The sequence below is a fragment of the Muntiacus reevesi genome, chromosome 1, assembly GCF_963930625.1.
Source record: "Muntiacus reevesi chromosome 1, mMunRee1.1, whole genome shotgun sequence".
Lineage (NCBI taxonomy): Eukaryota > Metazoa > Chordata > Mammalia > Artiodactyla > Cervidae > Muntiacus > Muntiacus reevesi.
The window spans coordinates 235056106-235077805 of record NC_089249.1 but is presented as its reverse complement, the minus strand read 5'-3'; the positions used below and the strand labels follow the sequence as shown (position 1 = coordinate 235077805).

Genomic DNA, 21700 nt, shown 5'->3' with positions numbered 1-21700 from the left:
GGGCTTTGTAGTTCAACATGTTCATGACGTCACTACCGGCGCCCCTTTGAGAGGCGTATTTTCCGATTGGACTTCCGGTAACCTATTGTTCTCTGGGAAATGTAGTCAATATATGCTTGAAGGCCGTGGGCTTTAGGGATCTGAGAACTACAATTCCCAGAAGACTACGATATACCCCGGAGGTAGTTGGTGCGCCAGATATTACCTCTGCAGGCGTGCAGTGTGTGCTTAAGTCGTGGTAGGCCTGGCAGCCCCGAGAGGGAGGGGAAAGATTGTAACCACTCCTTTGGGGGGGATCACCGAGGTCACTGTCGTGGGTTTGCAGGAGTCTGCTGGGCGGCGCCATGGCGGTGAGTTTTGGCGGGAAGAAAGTTCGCTTGGCCGGGGCTTGGAACCCGTCTGGCTGCTTTCTCCAGAATGGGCGCTCCATGTGGTAGCCACTGTCCTGAAGGGAAAAACCATTTTCTAAAGAAAAGGGGGCCCTTGCCTCTCACGTTTAAGGCTTGGCTGTTGTGAGGACTTGCCTTTTCGTGCTAGCTGATGAGCCAGGCCCTGGTGTCTTTAGGTTTACAGATTACTTCATGTCACGTGTGTTATTTGACCAAAGTTTCTAAAAGTTGATTTGTAGAAAGAGTATGTAACATTGATTCCTCCTTCCAACACAAGTTGTTGAGCGCCTCTTTGTAAAATAGACAAACTTTTCTGCATTCGTGGTGTTTACGGGTGTGCGTGCTACATTTTAAAGTATGCGGTAAAATATGTCAGGTGCCGATAAGTGCTGTAAACAAGAATAGATCAGGAAGGAGGATCAAGAATGTCTTTACCAAGGTGACAGTGTGGCCACTGAAAAGATTTCCGAGCAGAGCCAACCGTGTCAGTGAAAAACAAGGAGGGTTGTATGTTTCAAAGTGTGCGGGGGCGGGGGTCTTCCAGGGGAGATGGTGATGATGCTGATGGTGTTTGTGTGGTGGTGGTGGTGGTGGTGGAGGTTGACCGATGATTGGATGTAGTTCATGTAAAGCCTTGTAAGTCCTGACTGAATGAATGGAAACGTAGCGTTGCCAGGTGGAAGGGAGTTTGGGATCCATGTTCACACTGCTGTGTTTAAAATGGATAACCAGCAAGGTCCTACTGTGCGGCATAGGGAACTCTGCTCAGTGTTACGTGGCAGCCTGGATGGGAGTGGAATTTGAGGGAATGGGTACATGTATGTGTATGAGTCCCTTTGCTGTCCACCTGAAGCTGTCACAACATTGTTAGTCGGCTGTATTCCTATAAAAGATGAAAAGCTCTTTTGAAAAGAATGGAGAGAGAGGGAGTGGAGATGATGAGTATAGACCTCTTTTGAAGAATTTTATAAAGGAGACCAAAAAAATGGGGTAATAGATGAAGGCTAAAAGAGGTTTTCTTTTTTTTTTTTAAGGACAGGAGAAATTATATTGTGCTTATATGCTTATGGAAATTGTCCTATAGAAAGGGAAAATGGATATAGAAGAGAGAAGTGATGTTCCTGTATAGAATAGAGGAAGTGAGATCAGATCTACTAAGAAGTAGAGTTTTAATTCATTTGGTCCCATTCTGGAGCTCATTCTCTTAATCATTGTTCTATTCACAATTGTAAACTAATGGGGAAATTTCTTTTGCAGGCTCACTCCTATAATGAAAGTTTTCTAACTCTGATAGAAACCTTATAATAGTAAAGTGTATAAGATAATAAACATGGAGTAGTATGGATGTAAATTTAGTTTTTACTTTATAATTGAATGTGTGAAGAGTAAGCAATGTAATTTTCTTTGTATCGTAGAAGTATTTATATTATAGAACTTTTGACAGTTTTAATCTCTTTTAGTTGCATATCAGAAGACTTTTAGAGGGGACTGGGGGATGTGATGTAATAAAGATAATAGTCAACTTTAAAACTATTTTTAAACTTTTCACTTGGAAAATTTAAATAGTGAACAAAGTAGAGAATAGTATTGTGTATTTCCATGTACCCATCACCCAACTTCAGTAATTGACAGTTTAGGGCCAGTCTTGTTTCTGTTGTATCATCCCCAGAACCTCGACTTCCCCATCTTAAGATTCATTTTAAGCAAATTTAAGTCACTGTATGATTTCATCCATACATGTTTTAGTAAGTTTTTAAAAATAAAATGAAAAATTATCTTAAGACATAACCACAATGCCTTTTTGACACACAACAAGAAGTACATGATGTCCAGTTGTCTCCCTGTGATAATGGTTAGCATTATTGAGCATTTACCATGGGTCTGGTACCTTACTGGGCTTCCCAGTTTGCACTAGTGGTAAAGAACCCATCTGCCAATGCAGGTAGATGTAGAGAGACGTGGGTTTGATCCCTGGGTTCCGAAGATCCTTTGGAGGAGGGCAGGGCAACCCACTCCAGTATTCTTGCCTGGATAATCCCATGGACGGAGGAGCCTGGCGGGCTGTAGTCCACAGGGTCACACAGAGTCTGACACAACTGAAGCTGCTTCGTGTGCACGCACACTGCTACTATGCTAAGTCCTTCGTGTGTATTATATCTTTTAATCCTCATAATAATAGTAGAAGGTAGGTATAATTATTACCTATTAACCTCATTTTGTAGATAGAGAAATGGAGGCTTAAAGCGCTTAAAGAGGTTAAGGATCTTGTCTAGGTTCTATAGCCAATGGCGCTAGGATATGGCCAAAATAGTAAGAGAAAGCGGAAATAAAAGTGAGAAGATGAGAGTTTTTGTTCAGTCCCACCGTTTGCTGGCATGATGATCTCTGAGCTTCATATTAATCATCTTTGAAATAGTAATCCCTGGTCTGCCCATTTCTTAGGGTGATTGTTGCCCACCTCTTAGGGTTGTTGTTAAAATCAAAGAAGTTAGGGTCAGTGTGCATAAAAGTTTTAGTAACTGCACAGTGCTATACACATAAGACAGAGTTTACTGTCTAGTTCATTGGCTCTTCACTGGGGTGGTTTCGTCCTGCAGAGAAGTTGGTCTGGAGACTGGATCAGGGCAGTTGGGAGCATGCCACTGGCAGCTAGTGGGTAGAAGCTAGGGCTGCTCCTGAATATCTGGTAGTGCACTTGCCAGCCCCTGAAAACAGAGTTATTTGGCCCCAAATGTCAGTAGAGCGGAAGTTTAGGACTTTGCTCTCATTAAATAGCCAATTATTGTCAATTCCCTGACGGTCCAATGGTTAGGACTCTGTGCTTTCTGTGCAGGGGCCAAGAGTTCGAGCCCTGGTTAGGGAACTAAAATCCCACAGGCTGCTCAGCATGGCCACAAAAACCCCAGACAAAACCGAAAAACCAGTGAAGAAACGAAGACTCAGCTTGATCAAGTGACTTACTCAACGTAATACAGCAAGTTGGTGCTGTGGCCAGTATCAGATTTCATTACAATTGACCTTGGAGGTTTTGAGAAACAAGGTTTTCTGAAAAGCAGAGACCTCAAAGAAGAGCTTCCCTGCATTTAGCATCCTCAGTACAGTGAAAAGAAACAGTTCTAAGCAATTTGTGAAGACTGTTGCTTTCATGTCCTTCTTTAAAGTGGGTGACATGGTTATTTTTAGGCAAAAGATATTTGTCATATGACTTCTGTGTCTGTTAGCATTGTATGTGGTGCTGAGGTGAGTATAAAAGTTCCAAAAGATGCTGTCTGCCAGAAGTTCACAACCCAATGGGGTAAATGTCAGGAATTATTCGATTGCATGCAGTGGAAACCAACTCAAGTTGATTTAAGGAGAGAGGAATTTAGTAATGATATACTGGGATTTCATATGACCCATGACCTTAGCAAAGGAAGTACAACTAGGCTTCATGAGGTCTTAGATACTTTTCCTTTGTGAGCCGCTTCCTTTGTTTAAAAAAAAAATTATACATATTTGACAATTGTGTTGGTTAAAGACACATATGAATATTACATATTAAAGAGTTTTCTTCTATCAAAAATTTATTTTTTCTGCTGATTTTAAAAGCTACTAACATATTTTGATGAGCCCCTAGAAGTACTGTGGGCCCTATGCAGTATGCCTGTTCCATCTAGAGGTTAAGTGGCTGTTAGCAGTTGTACGGGTTGTTTTAAGGGCTGGGCGGAAGCGATATACTTTCTTTTGCTCAAAACTGCTTTGGCAGAACCCAGAAGCATAGTTCCTATCTGAATTCTCCTGGAACCATGGAAGCATATGCTTAACTGCCTCTGATGCACTACTCTAAATAAGACTGGGCGTTTGTTGCTGAAGAAGAACGGGAAGGAATGGATGGATATCGCATAGGCAAACTGCTGTCTTGCCCTAGCTTTTTTTCAAATGGTAGTCCCTGTATGTTAGAAGTGAAAATTGGTCAGCATGTATAGACTTACAGGTTACTTGTTAAAAAGAGGATTTTGCAGTAAGAGGGGGCAGAGGAGCTGAGGTCTAGATGAAGTCCTTTAGAAAAGAGTGAATCCACAGAGGCCCTTATTCTTTCTTGGAAAAGGAAATATGTTATGCATCCACACTTAATTTTATGGAAATTCTTAGGAAAGAGTTCAGATTGTTTAGCATCTTTATTCAAATGTGCAACCCAGTTCTTAGTCTCTGTTATTTTCTATGGCCACAGTATGCAAAAGCTGGCAATGTGTTGCTCACCTCTCCTTTTACTTTATTGTGTTTTATTTATTTGGTTGTGCCAGATCTTTGTTTTGGCGTGCAGGATCTAGTTCCCTGACCAGGGATCGAGCCCTGGCTGCGTACATCGGGAGTGCAAAATCTTAACCACTGGACCACCAGACAAGTTCCTCACTTCTCTCTCTCTCTTTTTTTCCTCACTCAACTTTTTAAGTCTTTAAATTTCAACAGGTACTTGAGAGCCTGCTATAAGCTCATTACTTCATGGCAAATAGAGCGGGAAAAGGTAGAAGTGACAGATTACCTCTTTTTGGGCTCTAAAGTCACTGCAGATGATGACTGTAGCCATGAAATCAGAAGACGTTTGCTTCTCGGCAGGAAAGCTAAAACAAACCTAGACGGTGTGTTGAAAAGCAGAGACATACTCTGCCGACAAAGGTCCGTACAGTCAAGGCTGTGGTTTTCGCAGTGGTCATGTACGATTGTAGAAGTGAAGTGAAGTGTTAGTCACTCAGTCGTGTCCAACTCTGCAACCCCATGGACTGTAACCCACCAGACTCTTCTGTCCGTGGAGTTCTCCAGGCAAAAATACTGGAGTGGATCGCCATTCCCTTCTCCAGGGGATCTTTCCAACCAGGGATTGAACCCCGGAATCCTGCACTGCAGGTAGATTCTTTACCATCTGAGCCACTTGGGAAGCCCCACAGTTGTGAGAGCTGGACTGTGAAGAAGGTGGAGTGCCAAAGAATTGATGCCTTCGAACCATGGTGCTGGAGAAGACTCCTGAGAGCCCCTTGGACAGCGGGGAAATCTAACCAGTCAATCCTAAAGGAAGTCAGTCCTGAATATTCATTGGAAGGACTGATGCTGAAGCTGAAACTCCAGTATTTTGGTCATCTGATACAAACAACTGACTCATTGGAAAAGTCCCTGATGCTGGGAAAGATTGAGGGGAGAAGAAGAGGGCGTCAGAGGATGAGATGGCCGGATGGGCATGAACTTTGGCAAACTTCGGGAAATGGTGAGGGACAGGGACACCTGGCGTGCTGTAGTCCATGGGGTCGTAAAGAGTCAGACTCGCCGGGTGATTGAACAAACAAAATATAAGCTTAGATGTTGAGGATATAATGAGAAGTGATACACAGTCCCCTCTGTGAATAAACTTATAGTCATGAGGAAGATAGACAGATACTGATACTGTGTGATTAGTGCTATCATAGAGGTAATACTGATAGGTAGGACATGTTAAGCACTTGATCAGCTCTTGGGGAATCAAAGTAGGTGATTAGCTGAGAACTGAAGGATGAGATAGCCAGGCAAAAAAGATGGATGGGGTATGAGAGTGGAGAGAATAGCTTGAACAAAGGCCCCGAGGGGACAGAGGAAGAAGCGTGACACACTTGGAAACGTCCAGGATAGGCCTGGAGTGATGGTGAGAGGGAAGAAGAAGGGGCCTGGCAAGGATGAGATAAGAAGGACCTTAAGTGCCAGGGTTAAGAGCGTGGACTTTATCCAGAGAGCAGTAGAAAATCTCTGAAAGGGAATTGCATTGATCATATTTGTATTTTGATATAATTTTCATGCATGGCGGTTATGATCTGGTCAGGATTTATAGAAATAAAAAATTTACTTATTTTATTTTCGTTTGGTTATTAGAGAAACTTATGTCCATGATGTTTCAAGTGTGGAATTCTTTCTTATTTCCTTTTTGTCTTTGTTGCAAGGTCCCTTTAATCTATCACTGTACCTCCTCCGAAGTAATTTGACATTTCATCTTTTCTGTTGCTTGTCCTCTCCTGTCTTAAATTTACTTAAAAAAATAAAAAGGAATAATAAACCATCCTTTGATTTAAAATATAGAAAACTGAGGGAATTCCCTGATGGTCCAGTGGTTAGGACTCTGCTTTGAGTACCGAGGGCTGGGCTTTCATCCCCCGTCAGGGAACTAAGATCCTACAGGCAGTGAAGCACAGCCAAATGAAAAGAAAAAAAAAGAGAAATATATGTATACATACATATATATATATATATATATATACACGTACATATATGTATATGTATATATATATATAAAAAGTTGAAAATAGTAAAACAGAGTTGATAAATTTATCGTAGATTTGTACTGAATCTTACCTAATTTTAATACTTTTATTTTTGTCATACAGTACAAGAAGGTATATTTAAGATAGTTATTGAAGAAATAGTAGTACTATTTTTTTAATTGCACAGAAGTACTGTTTGCATCACTACTTCAAATTTATGTGACCACTTAAAAAAATAGCTGTCTAAAGTGCTCGGACCTGGTGCACTGGGAGGACCCAGAGGAGTCGGGTGGAGAGGGAGGTGGGATGGGGGACCGGGATGGGGAATACGTGTAACTCTATGGCTGATTCATGTCAATGTATGACAAAACCCACTGAAATGTTGTGAAGTAATTAGCCTCCAACTAATAAAAAAAAAAATTTTTTTTAAATAGCTGTCTAAAAATAGTGGCATATCTGTGATTCGATTAGAAAGCATGTTTTGAATTGTTGGGTGGAAGTACAGAGGGAGACATGACATGATTTGGCAAGGTTACCTGCCTAGTAGGTTGTAGAAGTAGATGTAGAACCCCAGGTATTTTCTCATTTAAAAATGGTGCAGAATCTGGAAACGTTAGCATATAAGAAGGGGATGAAAATCTAATTTTGGTTCAGATAATTTTGTAGAAGAAAATAAAATTCTAGACACTAATATTAAGTTTTCAAAACGGAATTAGGTTTGTGTGTGGTGTCTAGCTTTCATACTTGCCAGTTGCATGAGCACTGGCACATGCACACATGCTTTTAGCAGCTGATTCTTTTTCACAGAGTCACAAACAGAGGGGAGTTATAGCCCTTCTTTTTCAGAGTTGGAGTGATCATGTGTATTTTTTCTGTTTGTTTTCATCCAAGGGTGGCATAAGGAATGATGGGAATGTTGCCAGGTAGATCCAATATGCTAAAGGCATGCTTGCCATTTTCTTTCTTTCTTTCTTTTTTTAAATATTTACTGATTTATTATAACAGGTATGACTCAGAAACAACCAAATGGAAGAGAGGTGGAGGGCACGGTGTGGGTGGGGACAGAGAATTCAGAGACCTTCCATGTCCTCTTCAGGCGGCCACTCTCCCAATACCTCAACACGTTCAGAAGATCATCGAGTCTCCCCACCGAAGAGTTTTTATAGATCTTAATCTTCAGCACCCCCTTCCATTTCCCCTTCCTAGAGATCAGTAGCCTGAATTTCTAACCCCCTAACTCCTTGATCTTTCTGCTGATCAGCCCCATCCTAAGGCTGTCTTAGGGTCTCAGTCACCCCATTAGCACAAGCTCAGTTTGTGCTAGGAATAGCAAAAGATATGCTCATCATTCAGGAAATTCTGAGGGTTTTAGGAGCTCTGGCTAAGAACGCAGGACAGAGACCAAATGCATTTCTTATTATGCCACACTTTTTATCCTCTGTCTAGTAATCATTTTTGGTTTAAAGGCTATATTTTCTAATATCAGTATAGTTATATCAGCTGTCAGTTAATTAGTATTAATTAACCAGTTTTTAGTTAGTACTTGTGTAGCATATTTTCTTTGAGTTAATAATATTGTTGTATGATTATTGTTTCATTTTAATTTCATATTAATAGCCTGCTAACCATTTTGGGGAGAAGTTCTTCATCAACTTTCTTGGGGGGAAAAAAAAATACGTAGATGACTAATCCTCCTGCAGCCTCTATCCATTTGGCCTCACCTCCTTTGGGGGCAATAACTGCAACTGGGCAAGCAGGCACTGTTCTATCCTATGCTTTTTTTAAGTATTCACCTACTTTAACTAAATAGGAATATTTGAAACCAGTGTTTTATTTATTGTAGTATCTAATTAAAAAATATTTCAAAACTTTTTTATGTAGTTAAGTAAGTCTTTAATCATCCCTTTGAATTTGAAGTGGATCACCCTATCAAGTCATGATAACCCTAATTTTTAATCTTAACTCGTTTAAATTTCAAGATAACCATAGAAAGATTATCAGTAAATGGCTCAGTTCTATGTGAACCCAGATCTTTTTTTGCTTTTTTAAAAAAATAAGTCTATTGAAATATAGAGTGGATTATTCTGTATCTGTTCTGTCTAATAGGAAAGAAAAGGAACAGCCAAAGTGGACTTTTTGAAGAAGATTGAGAAAGAAGTCCAACAAAAATGGGATGCCAAGAAGGTGTTTGAGGTCAATGCATCTAATTTAGAGAAACAGACCAGGTGAGCAATCATTTGTGAGGTTCCCTATGTTATACTTTCAGAACCATTGGCTCAGAAACTGCTGTATGGAAGGAATAAAGCAGATTGTGTTTATGTCTGAAACAGGCTGAAGGGGGTGACTTCCATTTTCTCTATTTCAAATTAGCATCCTCTTTCCTGTGGAATTCTTAAAAAGATTTTTTCCTATGTAAAGGTTTTTAAAACACTATTATTTCTCATAGTTAGACAAAGGAGAGTGTTTTTAAGTTTTATCTTTGCTGACTGATAAAAGGATGTGGTTCTGTTACAGAGATTCATATTATAGTGATAATTATCTCCAAAGGCACAGAATATAAATTTTGAAGGGTTTCTGTAGTTTAAAGATCTTCTTTTATAAATGTTTATTGCCTTGATGTTAAGAATTGATATTGAGGAAAAAACAAAAAGTAACTGCTGCTGCACAGTATGTACACCAATTATGAGTCGCAATTTCAGATATGTTGGAATGTAGAAAAACGTGCTTCTTAGAATTGAGGATATACATCGACAATAGCAATAATAGTAGTTATTATTGAACAGGTGTTGTTCAATATGCCAAGTCAGTAGGAAATATGCTTTTTTTAAACTGTGTATTCTTGTTTAATCTTCTTAATAATGCTTTGAGTTTGCCAATATTTTAATTCTTGTTTTATTGATGAGTATAGTAAGACAGAGAGGTTAAGTAACCGGCTTAAGGTTGCATAGCTAGGAATTGACCAGGGCTTGGACTTCTTATCAGGACTTTCTAATTCCAAAGTCTATCTCTGCTGTTAAGCTGCCTCTAATGGAATTTTTTTTTTTTAAGAGAAGAGAAGGATTTGCTCTAAGACAAAGTTTCTGATGTTATACTTTATTTTTTCCAATTAAAAAAAAGTTTATTAATTTATTTAGCTGTGTTGGGTCTTAGTTGCAGCACTCGAGATCTTCCACCTTTGTTGCTGCATATGAACTCTTAATTGAGGCTTGTGGGATCTGGTTCCCTGACTGCAAATGGAACCTGGGTCCCCTGCATTAGGAGCATAGAGTCTCTCTGGTGTTATACTTTAAACTAGAATTTAAAGCTTCTATTTGATTCTAGGATTTTGGTCAACTCTAAGGTAATTTAAAATAATCTAACATGAATTTGAAAGCTCTTTTGCTCAGTAAAAGAAAATGAACTGAAGAAATTTAGAAATATAACATTGAGTGAAAAAGCTAATTGACGAATCTTTGTGAAGTAGACCATATTTAAAATAAAGCTCACAAGTGAGTGAAACTGAATGATGTTTAAGGGCATAGACATATGTGCAACCTATTAAAAAACAAAGGAATGTCAAAAGTAAATTTCAAGATAATGGTTATTTCTGGTGGGAGGATAGGGAGGAGCACACAGGTAGCGTCAGTGAGTTCATAAGTTGGATGGTGTGCTTACATGTGTTCATTGTGTTTCATAACTTACATATGTCTGTTTGATATACTTGATTCATTAAAAAAAGGAATAAAGCATAATCAAGCAGCTTTTAAAAGGTGCTTTTTAAAGTGAATTTGCCACATATGTATTTTGAGGATGTTTTATTTTACCTTAGGGACTTCAAATTGCTTTATATATATTTAGTGAAAGCATATCTCATTTAATCAGTAAAACATTACAGTTTTCTATTAATTTTTTTTAATATCTTTTTTACTCAGTGTTTTAGCTTAAGTTAAACTCTCCAATATTTGCTACAAGGATATTTCTTTCTTTAATAGCCACCTATAAACATCTTATTTTTTTTTTTAAATCAAAAATATGTTTCAATTTTAGAGACCTTTTAATTTCTGGATTTATAAATTTAATTTTCAGTATGTTTTAAATAACTAAAATTTAAGCAAGTTACTTGTAGTAAAGTGTTCCCTTGACCCCACCCTTAATTGTTAAAGGAATTTAACGTTTTCTTTTTTGTACTTTGTTTCTTACCTGATGGTTTTGCAGCAAGAACAAGTACTTTGTAACCTTCCCGTATCCATATATGAATGGGCGCCTTCACTTGGGACACACATTCTCTTTATCTAAATGTGAGGTAAAGCTTCCTTTTTGTTTAATGTAATGGAATGGAGGGTCTTTAATGAATACTATTTTGAAGAAAATGACATCTATAGAATTTATTTCCTGTTAAGGGAACTTAGAGTTCCTTAATTTTAAGCATGGTTTTTATATTTAAATAATTTTAGTTTTCTATTTTCATATGCTGCATGTGTGTATACACAGGGTTCTAGGTATGTGTATATGTTCAAAAGTAATTCTTGGGTTGGTGAAGACATAGAAAAAAAGTATAACTCTGGAATGACTATAACATCTAACTGGTGCTCTAAAGGAAGATGTGAAGAGGAAAACAGAGCTAATTCTGAAAAGTCAGAATTTTGTATTCGTCTAGCATTTAAATTTGTAGTTTAAAATTATTTTTCTCTCTGTAGTTTGCAGTAGGGTACCAGAGACTGAAAGGAAAGACTTGTCTGTTTCCCTTTGGTTTGCACTGCACTGGGATGCCTATTAAGGTAGGATTGCTTGGGGATTGCTTTGTACTCTTTTTAGCTTAGAGCAAATAGCAATATCCAATTCAAGAATTTGAAATAGGGTTTTCAAATATGTGCTTCTGTACTATGTTAAAGTATTTTTAGAAATGAATTGAATTTATTATAGTAAAAATTAATTTTTAGAAAACATTTGAAGTAGTGCTTAAAGGGCAAACATTAACGTCCAAGTGATTTCTAACTAATTTTGATATCTTTTGGTTACCTTATATATTCACATTTCTGTTTTAGAATTAGATAATGACTACTAACAAGTACAGTGGACACTGTTGTGCATTCATGGCATATATAGGCTGTTGGCATAAAATAATGAAGGGTTCTGTTGTATTTCGGTCATTTTTGTAAGTGTCTTAAATTTGTCATAAATTTATATTAAAAACAATTTTTAATATAAAATGGGCAAGAAAACTACATTTGAAAGGATTCCCTAAATCCTTGGGAGTTGGGAAATTTAACTTACTTCTTTTTATGCTCCAGTCTTTTATTTTGAAAAATCTCCGACCTATAGGAAAGGTGAAAGGACAGTACAGCGAACAGCCAGATAGCCTTCACTTATAGTTGCCAGGTATTAACATTTCTACAGTCGCTCTAGTTCTGTCTCTCAACATACAATACATGCACGCTTTTTTCTTTCTTTGTCTGTGACCTCATTGAAAGTAAGTTGGCAGACATCATGACATGTCACCCCTAAACACTCCAGCTTTTATCTGTTGAGAACAAAGCCATTCTTCTACACTGTCACTATCCCATTATCCTCTCCAAGGAATTAATCATTGATGTGATACTATCATTATCTAATCTATAGTCAAATCTCCCTTGCTGTCCCAAAATGTCTTTTCTGGCAGGTTTTTACTTTTTATTCTTCCCACTGTCTGACATCAAATGCCATATAAGGCAACTTGTATCATTTTAGTGATATTAATAATGTCCATGTTTCCTCATTCTAAAGTTAACTTTTCTCTTTTTTAATAAGAAGTAATTTATGGAATGATACCTTAAGCCCCTTTGAATATCTGGTTACCCAACAACTCAGTGGTTTTAGCATCCTTTCATGATCCTTGTCTTTCAGTTGTTGAATTTGTGGTTGTAAAATGATGACTTTCTAGTTGTCTCGTTTTTTTCCCCTGTTTATTAGCTGAAATTCTTTTTGGAAGCATCCCCTCCCTTTTTGAAAATTCACAATTCTATATTTGTATTTTTTTTTTTTTAACTTTAACACTGTATACTTGGTGTCATCTTTGTTTGTGACAGTGGACTCATTGTGGGGTACACTTGAAAAGAGCTGAAGTTGAAAATGTAGGTTCATGTTATAATTCTGTAGCTCACTAGCTTTATAACCTTGGATAAGTCACTTCATCTTTCAGTGTCTGTTTTCTAACGTTTTATCTCTCGTCCTACCTACCTAGCAGCCTTGTGATGATAACTAATAGAGTATATGTGACAGTAATCTTTAAATTGAGAAATGTAGTTATTAGAGTTGTTTTCAATATGATAATACTATATCTTTATCTTTGTACTTCTGACACCTAACATAGAGTATACTGCATTGAATAGTCTGGGTATTGAATAAGTCATTGCCAAGTAAATGAAGTAAAATAGTTAATTTTTAGGTAGATGATTTGTATCACATGAGTTTTCTGTAATGATCTACACATCTATAGATGTATTGCTAAAAAGTTCAGAGTCAGTATTAGTTGGCCATAGAAACAACAAAAAGACACAAAGTGTTTCTGCCTTGGAATTTTTAACTTTACTGCCTCTAATGTTGTGTTTTTTGTAGGCATGTGCTGATAAATTAAAAAGAGAAGTAGAGCTTTATGGTTGCCCTCCTGATTTTCCAGATGAGGAAGAGGAAGAGGAAGAAATCAATGTTAAAACAGAAGATATAATAATTAAGGATAAAGCTAAAGGAAAAAAGGTTTGGTGACTTGATACTTATTTTGGTTGAAGTTTTATTTATATTTGTCCAATTTATATGTAATTCCCAGTATAACAATATAGTATCTGACACATAAAATGTACTCATTAATTTTTAAAAAGTAATGAAGCAAAAATATTCTTCTTATCTTTTGATTGCCTCTCCCCCCTGTTTACTTAATTTTGAAATAATTTTAGACTTACAGAAGAATTGCAAGATTGCATAGGGTTCGTTTACGTCTTATATAACCATAGTACAGTCCTCAAATCTAAGAAACCAACATTTGAACAATACTGTTTGAGAAACTACCAACTTCATTTGGTTTCACCAGTTTTTTCTTAACATTCTTACTTGTTCTAAGATCCTATCCAAAATCCCATCTTGCATTTGCTTGTCATGTCTCTTCTGTCTTATCTTCCTGATCTTAGCACTTCTGAAAAAGACTGGTCAGATAACGTATAAAGTGTCCCTTGTTTTAGGCTTGTCTAATGCTTTCTCATGAGTGGATTGAGAGGTGATGTGTCTTCAGTGAATCCAATCAAGGACTATAAGATAATTGCTATGTATTATTACTGGTGATGTTAACCTTGATCATTTGGTTTAGGTGGTAACTCTCAGGTTTCCTACTGTGAAGATTTCATTTTTCCCTTTGAAATTTGTGTGTGTTTTGGGAGAGATACTTTGACACTATGGGAATAACATCTTGTTTTTTTAAAAAATATATATTTCCTCACTAATTTTAGCATTCATCAGTGGATCTTGCCTGCAGTGGTTATTGCTGTTTTGTTCTAATGTTGATTTTCTGTTTCCCTCATCTTTCTACACTTATTCTGTGGAGTTCTTCTGAAAGGAAAGTTTTCCTTTCTTCTTCATTTACTTATTTCTTTTTTGTATCAGTATGGATTCATATGTATTTATTTATTCTTTGAGTTATAATCTAATACTGTTGGTTTTTGTTGTTGTTGTTGCTGAGTTATTGTTATTGCTCAGATTGTTCTAGCATTGGCCATTAAGGGAATCTTTAGATTGGCTCCTGTGTCCACTTGACACACCCCCATCTTTTCTTTTATTCCCCCCTTTTCTTGTTTTTCTGAGCACTTTTGTACTTTCAGGTGCCGCAAGGTGCTGCAAGCTCATTTTCTATTCTCCCTATTTTAGCCCTGGAGTCAGCCACTTTTCCAAGGAGTCCTTTTTCTTTTTATTGAAAAATGGTATTTAGAAACTAAATTCTGAGTGCTAGGTATGCTCATTGTTTCTAGGTCTTCTCAGTAGAAAGAGCAAGGAAGTAATGTGTATGTCTACTAGCCCCTGTGTATGTATGTGTCTGTATTTACTTCTTTGTATTTTTTTAAAATGAGATTTTTTTCTTATTTTTTCTTAATGTAAACACTTTATTTTTGGCCACACCGACCAGGGATCCCTGACCGAGGATCAAACCCACACGCACAGCAATGAAAGAACCAAGTCTTAACTACTGAATTGACCGGGAATTCCTGTGGTTTTTCTTTATTTAAAATATTTTTTTCTTTTCCATTATGGTTTTTTTTTTTTTTACAGCATATTGAATAGTTCCTTGTGCTATATAGTAGGACCTTGTTGTTTATTCATCTGTGTATAATAATTTAAATCTACTAATCCAAAACTCCTAAACAACCCCTCTCCCACTCCCCTTGTCTTTGGCAATCACAAATCTGTTCTCTATATCTTTGAGTCTATTTCTGTTTCAAAGATAAGTTCATTTGTGTCATATTTTAGATTATCCACATGTAAGTGGTATCATATGGCATTTGTCTCTCTGGCTCTATTTTTTCTAAGCGCATACTGATACCTCTGGCTCTATTTTAGCACCACAGGGCTCCATTCTAGCTTTCTTCCTTTGCTTATTTGTGACTTCTTTCTCCAACAGTAGGAAACCTAGCTCTCATTACTTACAGTATATCTGTTATTTGTTCAGTTGTCTACCAGTAGTTACAGAATGCTCATCTGTACTTCTAAGAGAAACAGTTTTACCAACTAAAACACATTGGTTGTGTATAGTTCATTTTGTCTTTAGAATCTAGTCAACACACTATTTTCCAGTTACTTCTAAAGTTCTTTCTTTCCTACCCCTTTAGTGTGGTTATGTCATGCATTTGTAATATAGTTAGATAACTTTGTCACAGTCTGCTTTCTATCTTGGGTTCTTCCTACATCCTGGTCAATTTTTTTTTTTTTTAATTTACGTGCAGTAAAATTCACTCTTTGGAGTATATCGTTGCCTTGGTTTGACAAATGCACAGAGTCTTGTTTCTGCCACCACGGTACGTAGAGATCGGTTTCCTTAGCCCCGAGATTCCTCTTCCTACCTTTTATATAGTTTTATGGTCCAACACCTTTGCCCACCTCCAGTTCCTGGCATGTGGTTACTTTTTTGATACTGGTAAATATTGGAAAAGGAGGAAACTCTTGTTAGTAGTTTATTCATAACTAAAAAAGATGCATGTGGTATTTGAAAAAAGGAAATAGAGAAGGTTTGGTGCTAAGAACTTAACTTTGTGATGATAATTTTTTTATGGTTCCATCCATTTACTTATCTTTGGTGTCAGAATTCAGGTATCAGACTGTATGGTTTGACATATAGAACACTACATCCAGGTTGTGCAGTGTTCCTATATGTCAGTAATATTGTTTTAGAGTTTAAAAAACTACCAAATAGGATCATTCATTTAAAATTATTGTGGTTCTGGAGTTTGTTAACTGGTTGTTAGTTGTTCTTTGATGGAGTTTGGTTTTGCTGGTTGTTTTCAGAGTAAAGCTGCTGCTAAAGCTGGATCTTCTAAATACCAGTGGGACATTATGAAATCCCTGGGTCTTTCTGATGATGAGATAGTCAAATTTTCTGAAGCAGAACATTGGCTTGAATATTTCCCACCACTGGCTATCCAGGATCTGAAGCGAATGGGTTTGAAGGTATGCCAGCCACCTCTGTAGTTTAAGGCAATGTGAAGAACACAGTTATATTTGTGTGACTGTAGGAGATTTGGACCACCTCTTAATGTAGAATAATATAGTCCATCAGTATTCCACGAATGACTTGGTACTGTTATTTTCTGATTAGAACCACATGGGCCTTGAGGTAAGCAGTGAAGTACTTTAATGTTTGTTGTTTGGGAATATATATATAGATATACTAGCAATTAGTAAAAAGGAATACTGTTCAAGTGAAGAAACCTGCAGCATTGTAAATAAACTGTACTTCTATAAAATAAAAAAAAAGAGATATGAAGAAACCCAAGTGTAGCTTGAATATTGAGGGACACATAAAGATGTTGTTTAAGTGTTCCTTAATGTATTATAATTCCTATATGTTTAATATGTAAATATATATGTTTAAAGGCTTACATATTAACCATAAATTAATGTAATAACTGTGATATATATTAAATAGATAGAACTTGAAATTTTTTGGTTTGCTTTTGATATTTGATATAAGTCTACATTGAAAAGTAAGGAGTAGGCGAATAAATAATTGATTCATGGGAATTCTATTTATAGAGACTATATAATATAAGTTTCTAAAAAGTCACCTTTTCCCCTCTCCTCCTGTAGGTAGATTGGCGCCGGTCCTTCATCACCACTGATGTTAATCCTTACTATGATTCGTTCGTCAGGTGGCAGTTTCTAACATTAAGAGAAAGGAGCAGAATTAAGTTTGGGAAGCGGTGAGTTTGTTGTCCTTCAGTTTAATAAAGCAAAAACCATAATTCCTGTGTTGTAATTCGGTGTGCCCCAGAGCCTACTTTTTTCCATTTTCTTTTCTTCTTTATAACTCCTCTTCTGTTCTCTAATTTCCTTTGGTTTCCTTTTTGTCTGGCCAGTGTCTGAATTACTTGGAGCTGCTTAGTGTTTGTGACAGATAGAACCCGGGAGAATAGGGAGTCTCACTAAAGATTCTCTTTCATGGTCTCAGGAAAGATTCTCTTAAGTATTCTAGCCAAGTAGAAAAATAATTTTATTTGTGTTTTAGTTTATCCTTTTGCTCTATAAATTGTTCTGTAAAATTCTCCCTTGATCATAATGGACTCATTAAAAGGTATTTGCATTTCAGAAGCTTGTTTATATTCTACAGTCTTGTGTTTCATACCACAAAGCCAAGATCAGTGAATAGTTTTCAGTGGTATTACCTTTGATGAAGGCAAAAAGCTTTCATTGAGTAACTGTGTTGGCAGCAAAATTCCCCATAAAAGCATAAAAATGATGTAGACATTTACTCAGAAGTTTTTTTTAGTTGGAATAAATATTGTGAGATGTTAGGAGCAACACTGACAAATCCATTAGGATAAAGTTTGTACATTGTAATGTTTGTCATTTATTTATTGTTTTAGGTATACCATTTATTCTCCAAAAGATGGACAGCCTTGTATGGATCATGACAGACAAACTGGGGAGGTAATTATTTGTGACATAGAATAGCTACTGTAATAATTCTTAATGTGGGCATAGATTTTAAGAAATAAATCAGAAACCTAAAAATATTTTTATTCCAGTATTGAGGAATACATGATACTTTGGTGGATGTTAAGAGGAAGGCAGATTGGCATCATAGGTACCTGTATCTTCTCTAGAACCTTGGCAGTAGGCTTAGCTGCATCAGCTTGTGCTGGAAAAGCACATTCTTGGATTTTTTTTTTTTTTTTTTTTTTGGTCACTCAGCTTGGCTTGCAGGATTCCCAGATCAGGGATTGAACCTGGGCCCTTGGCAGTGAAAGCGTGATGTCCTAACTACTACATTGCCAGAGAATTCCTAGAGAGTAGATTCTTGAACCTCACCCCCAAATTGCTGAATCAGAAGCTCTGAGGGTGGAGCCCAGGAATCTGTCTTTTAATGTGTTCTCTGTGTGATTCATATGCGTGCTCATGTTTTAGAAGCACCACTTGGAGAGTGCACTGTTCTAAAAAGAGACCATGTGGAAAGGTAACGAGATATGTGGTTCACTCATGTACACAGATTCCATTTATACTTGCTTTGGTCACATGCCTACTTATTTTCAAAGTACTTCAAGTCATGTATGACATTAGTTCATTCTGCATTCCTGGAGGACACATTAGTGACATTATTCCCTATAATACTTGAATGAAGCAAGGGTAAGTCATTGGTGTAAAGCCTTGGCACAGTAAATCAACAACAATGAACTTTGTAGTCCCTATGAGTGTGTCATTCTTTATTACCACCTTTGAATACATTTATAGCCTAGTGACTGCCTTTCAAAATCAGCCTTCAATTATGATGTAACTTGCCTGATAGAAGTGAGAGTTGATCAAAATTTTGAAAGATTTGAGAACCCTCAGAAGTCCAGTTTACTATGTTAAGCTTTAATGTAGTCAATGATAGCAACATCTTAAGTTTCAATAGTACATCATAATTTTTCAAAGCATTTTTGTCATTATCATTATGTGTCATTCTCTTATGTATTCCTCAGGACAGTCCTGTGTGAGGCACAGCACAGTTATTATTATTATTTTTTTTAATTTTTAAGTAATTAATTTATTTTATTTTTTATGAAGAAATGAAGGTTCAGAGTGATTGTGACTCCTTGTGGCAAGCCACAAGTGAGGGCCCAATCTAGGTTTTGAATACACATCATTTGATCCCTGGTCCATCGTTTGTCTGTGATGACTGCTCTGTAGGATTGATGTTGATTGTATCTTCTGAGTCCCATTTTGGCAAACACTGTTTTGGCTGATTAATCCAAGTCATCCTCCCCTTGTTCTTCTCTCTCAAGAGAGCTCTTAGCAAATCTTATTCAGTAGTCTGGACCTCCTTGACCAGTTCTGTCTGCTGTGGGGTAGGATGGTGGTCTCTCAAGTCATTTCTTATACATTAGGCTTCCATGTGGTCAACACACCACTGACAGTCTTTTCATTGGAAGGAAGAATTATTCTAGCAATGCAAGAACCCATCTTAGAAATTTGAATTGGATCTCTTGCATAGATTAGTAGTTTTAATCCAGCTCTTTTCTCTTTCAAATTTTTATTTTGTTTAGGGTGTTGGACCTCAGGAATATACTTTAATCAAGTTGAAAGTGCTTGAGCCATACCCATCCAAATTAAGGTAGGTTTATCAAAGAATTGTGGCTTCACCTTTTTGAAGTATCAGATAGTCGTGATAGAATCCACAACATATTTTGCATAAATGTGCGTTTCTTTCTTCTTAGTGGCTTGAAAGGGAAAACTATCTTCTTGGTCGCTGCTACTCTCAGACCCGAGACTATGTTTGGGCAGACGAACTGTTGGGTCCGCCCCGACATGAAGTACATTGGGTTTGAGGCAGTGAGTGGCGATATATTCATCTGCACCCAGAGGGCTGCGAGGAATATGTCGTACCAGGGCTTTACCAAGGACAACGGCGTGGTACCTGTTGTGAAAGAGTTAATGGGAGAGGTAAGTTGGGCAGTGGAATTTATTTTAGGGCATACACTCAGAGGAAAATGTCAGAAATGAAATTTGAGAAAAGAACGTTTAAAAAAGCATTTTAGCTAAGGTATACGTACAGTCAAGTGTGTAAGTCCTATGTGTGTATTTTGGTATATCTTCAAATGTTATGCACCACTCAAATCAAGGGATGTCCAGTTGGAGCACTCCAGAAGGCACTCTCATGTTCATTTCACATCCCTGCTTCTGCAGAGGTAACCACTACCATGACCTAAGTCACCAAAGATGAGTTGCTCTTCATGAACTTTACATAGTGAAATTGTATACTTTGTACTCTTTTATGTCTAGCTTCTTTGGCTCAGTGTGATGCCTGTGAGATTCACCCATGTTGTATATGTTGGAGTAGTTTGTTCTTTTTGTCTGCTTTTTAATTGCTGTGATATATTCATTGTGTAACCATATCAGTAAAACAGCATTTTTATTTATGTACTTATTAGAAAAAATTTTTTTTGACCATACCATGTGGCTTGTGAGATCTTAGTTCCCTGACCAGGGATTAAGCCCCAGGCCCCTGGCAGTGGAAGCATGGAGTCCTAACCACTGGATTGCCAGGGAATTCCCTGAAATAGCATTTTTGAATCTTATGTTTCTGCTTAGTAATTATCTGATTGAAAAATTCAGTTCTCCCCAAGAGATTTAGTATATAGCTGCAGTAGACATTATATTACTCCTTTTGAAAAATGGGTTGTTTTTGCTGTGCACGGGCTTTCTCTAGTTGCAGTGAGCAGGGGCTGCTCTCTAGTTGGGGTGCTCGGACCTCGCACTGCGGTGGCTTCTCTTGTTGCAGAGCATAGGCTGTAGACACATGGCCTTCAGTAGATGCGGCACATGGGCTTAGCTGCTCCGTGGCATGTGGGATCTTCCCTGATAAGGGATGGAACCCGTGTCTGCTGTATTGGTAGGTGAATTCTTAACACTGGACTACCAGGGAAGTCCTGATACTACTTTTTTAATATGATTACCCGCGTTCCTGGTGTGCAGTAGCAGCTGCTTTTTTTTCCTGAAAAGAAAGTCTTGATCTCAACTAAATCCCTGATGGCTCAGCTGGTAAAGAATCTGCCTGCAATGCAGGAGACACAGGAGACTCGGGCTGGATCCTTGGGTTGGGAAGATTCCCTGGAGGAAGAGATGCAACCCACTCCAGTATTCTTGCCTGGAGAATCCCATGCACAGAGGAGCCTGGTGGGCCACAGTCCGTGGGGTCGCACAGAGTCGGAGATAACCAAGCGTGAGCACCTGTAGTATCCTTAGAGTTTATTTTACTTAGGTTTATTTTTTACTTTTACTTGTTTACTAGGGTGTTTTATTCCCTTTGGTTAAGTGCTGATCTTTGGTATCTTAATAGATAATCTTTTAAAAGAAAAAGATGAGTAGAATACCATCTCAATTCTCCTTTTGAATTAGACATTTCTTATTTTGTAAATTTATTTTTTGACTAGATTACTAAATATTCATAAGACTCAAAATTTAAAAGACAAAAAGAAGGGATTCCCTGGTAGCCCAGTGGTTAGGATTCTGTGATTTCACTGCCGAGGGCACATGTTCCATCCCTGGTTGGGGAACTGAGATTCTGTAGGCTGTGCAGCCAAAAAAAAAAGGAAAAGATACACAAAATACTCCCAGTCACTCAGGTCTCTCTTCCAGAAGCGGTCAGTGGAACCAGTGTCTTGTGAATCCTTCCAGAAGGATTTCATGTATATGCGAGCAAATACATACATATATATTCTTTAGCCGTCTTTTTAAACACACAAACGGCAGTGTCATCACATTCTTCTGTGTTTTACTTTCCTTTTCGCTTAGCTATTTCTTGGTAATCATTTTATCAGTAGATAAACATCTCCTTGTTCTCATTCTTTCTTTTTTTTTTTT

General features: G+C 37.4%; 1 protein-coding gene across 1 annotated transcript in view; it reads left to right on the top strand.

The window, feature by feature from the left end:
* The first annotated feature begins 203 nt into the window (after positions 1-203).
* The window catches only part of LARS1 (leucyl-tRNA synthetase 1), a 63976-nt gene continuing 42479 nt past the window's right edge, over positions 204-21700 (top strand). Inside the window, exons 1-10 of the mRNA XM_065918831.1 lie at positions 204-350; positions 8756-8874; positions 10844-10931; positions 11326-11406; positions 13223-13360; positions 16148-16309; positions 16949-17061; positions 17725-17788; positions 19384-19451; positions 19555-19780. Coding sequence (XP_065774903.1) covers positions 345-350; positions 8756-8874; positions 10844-10931; positions 11326-11406; positions 13223-13360; positions 16148-16309; positions 16949-17061; positions 17725-17788; positions 19384-19451; positions 19555-19780 — 1065 coding nt within the window. The 5' untranslated portion in view covers positions 204-344. The remainder of the gene's footprint in view (positions 351-8755; positions 8875-10843; positions 10932-11325; positions 11407-13222; positions 13361-16147; positions 16310-16948; positions 17062-17724; positions 17789-19383; positions 19452-19554; positions 19781-21700) is intronic.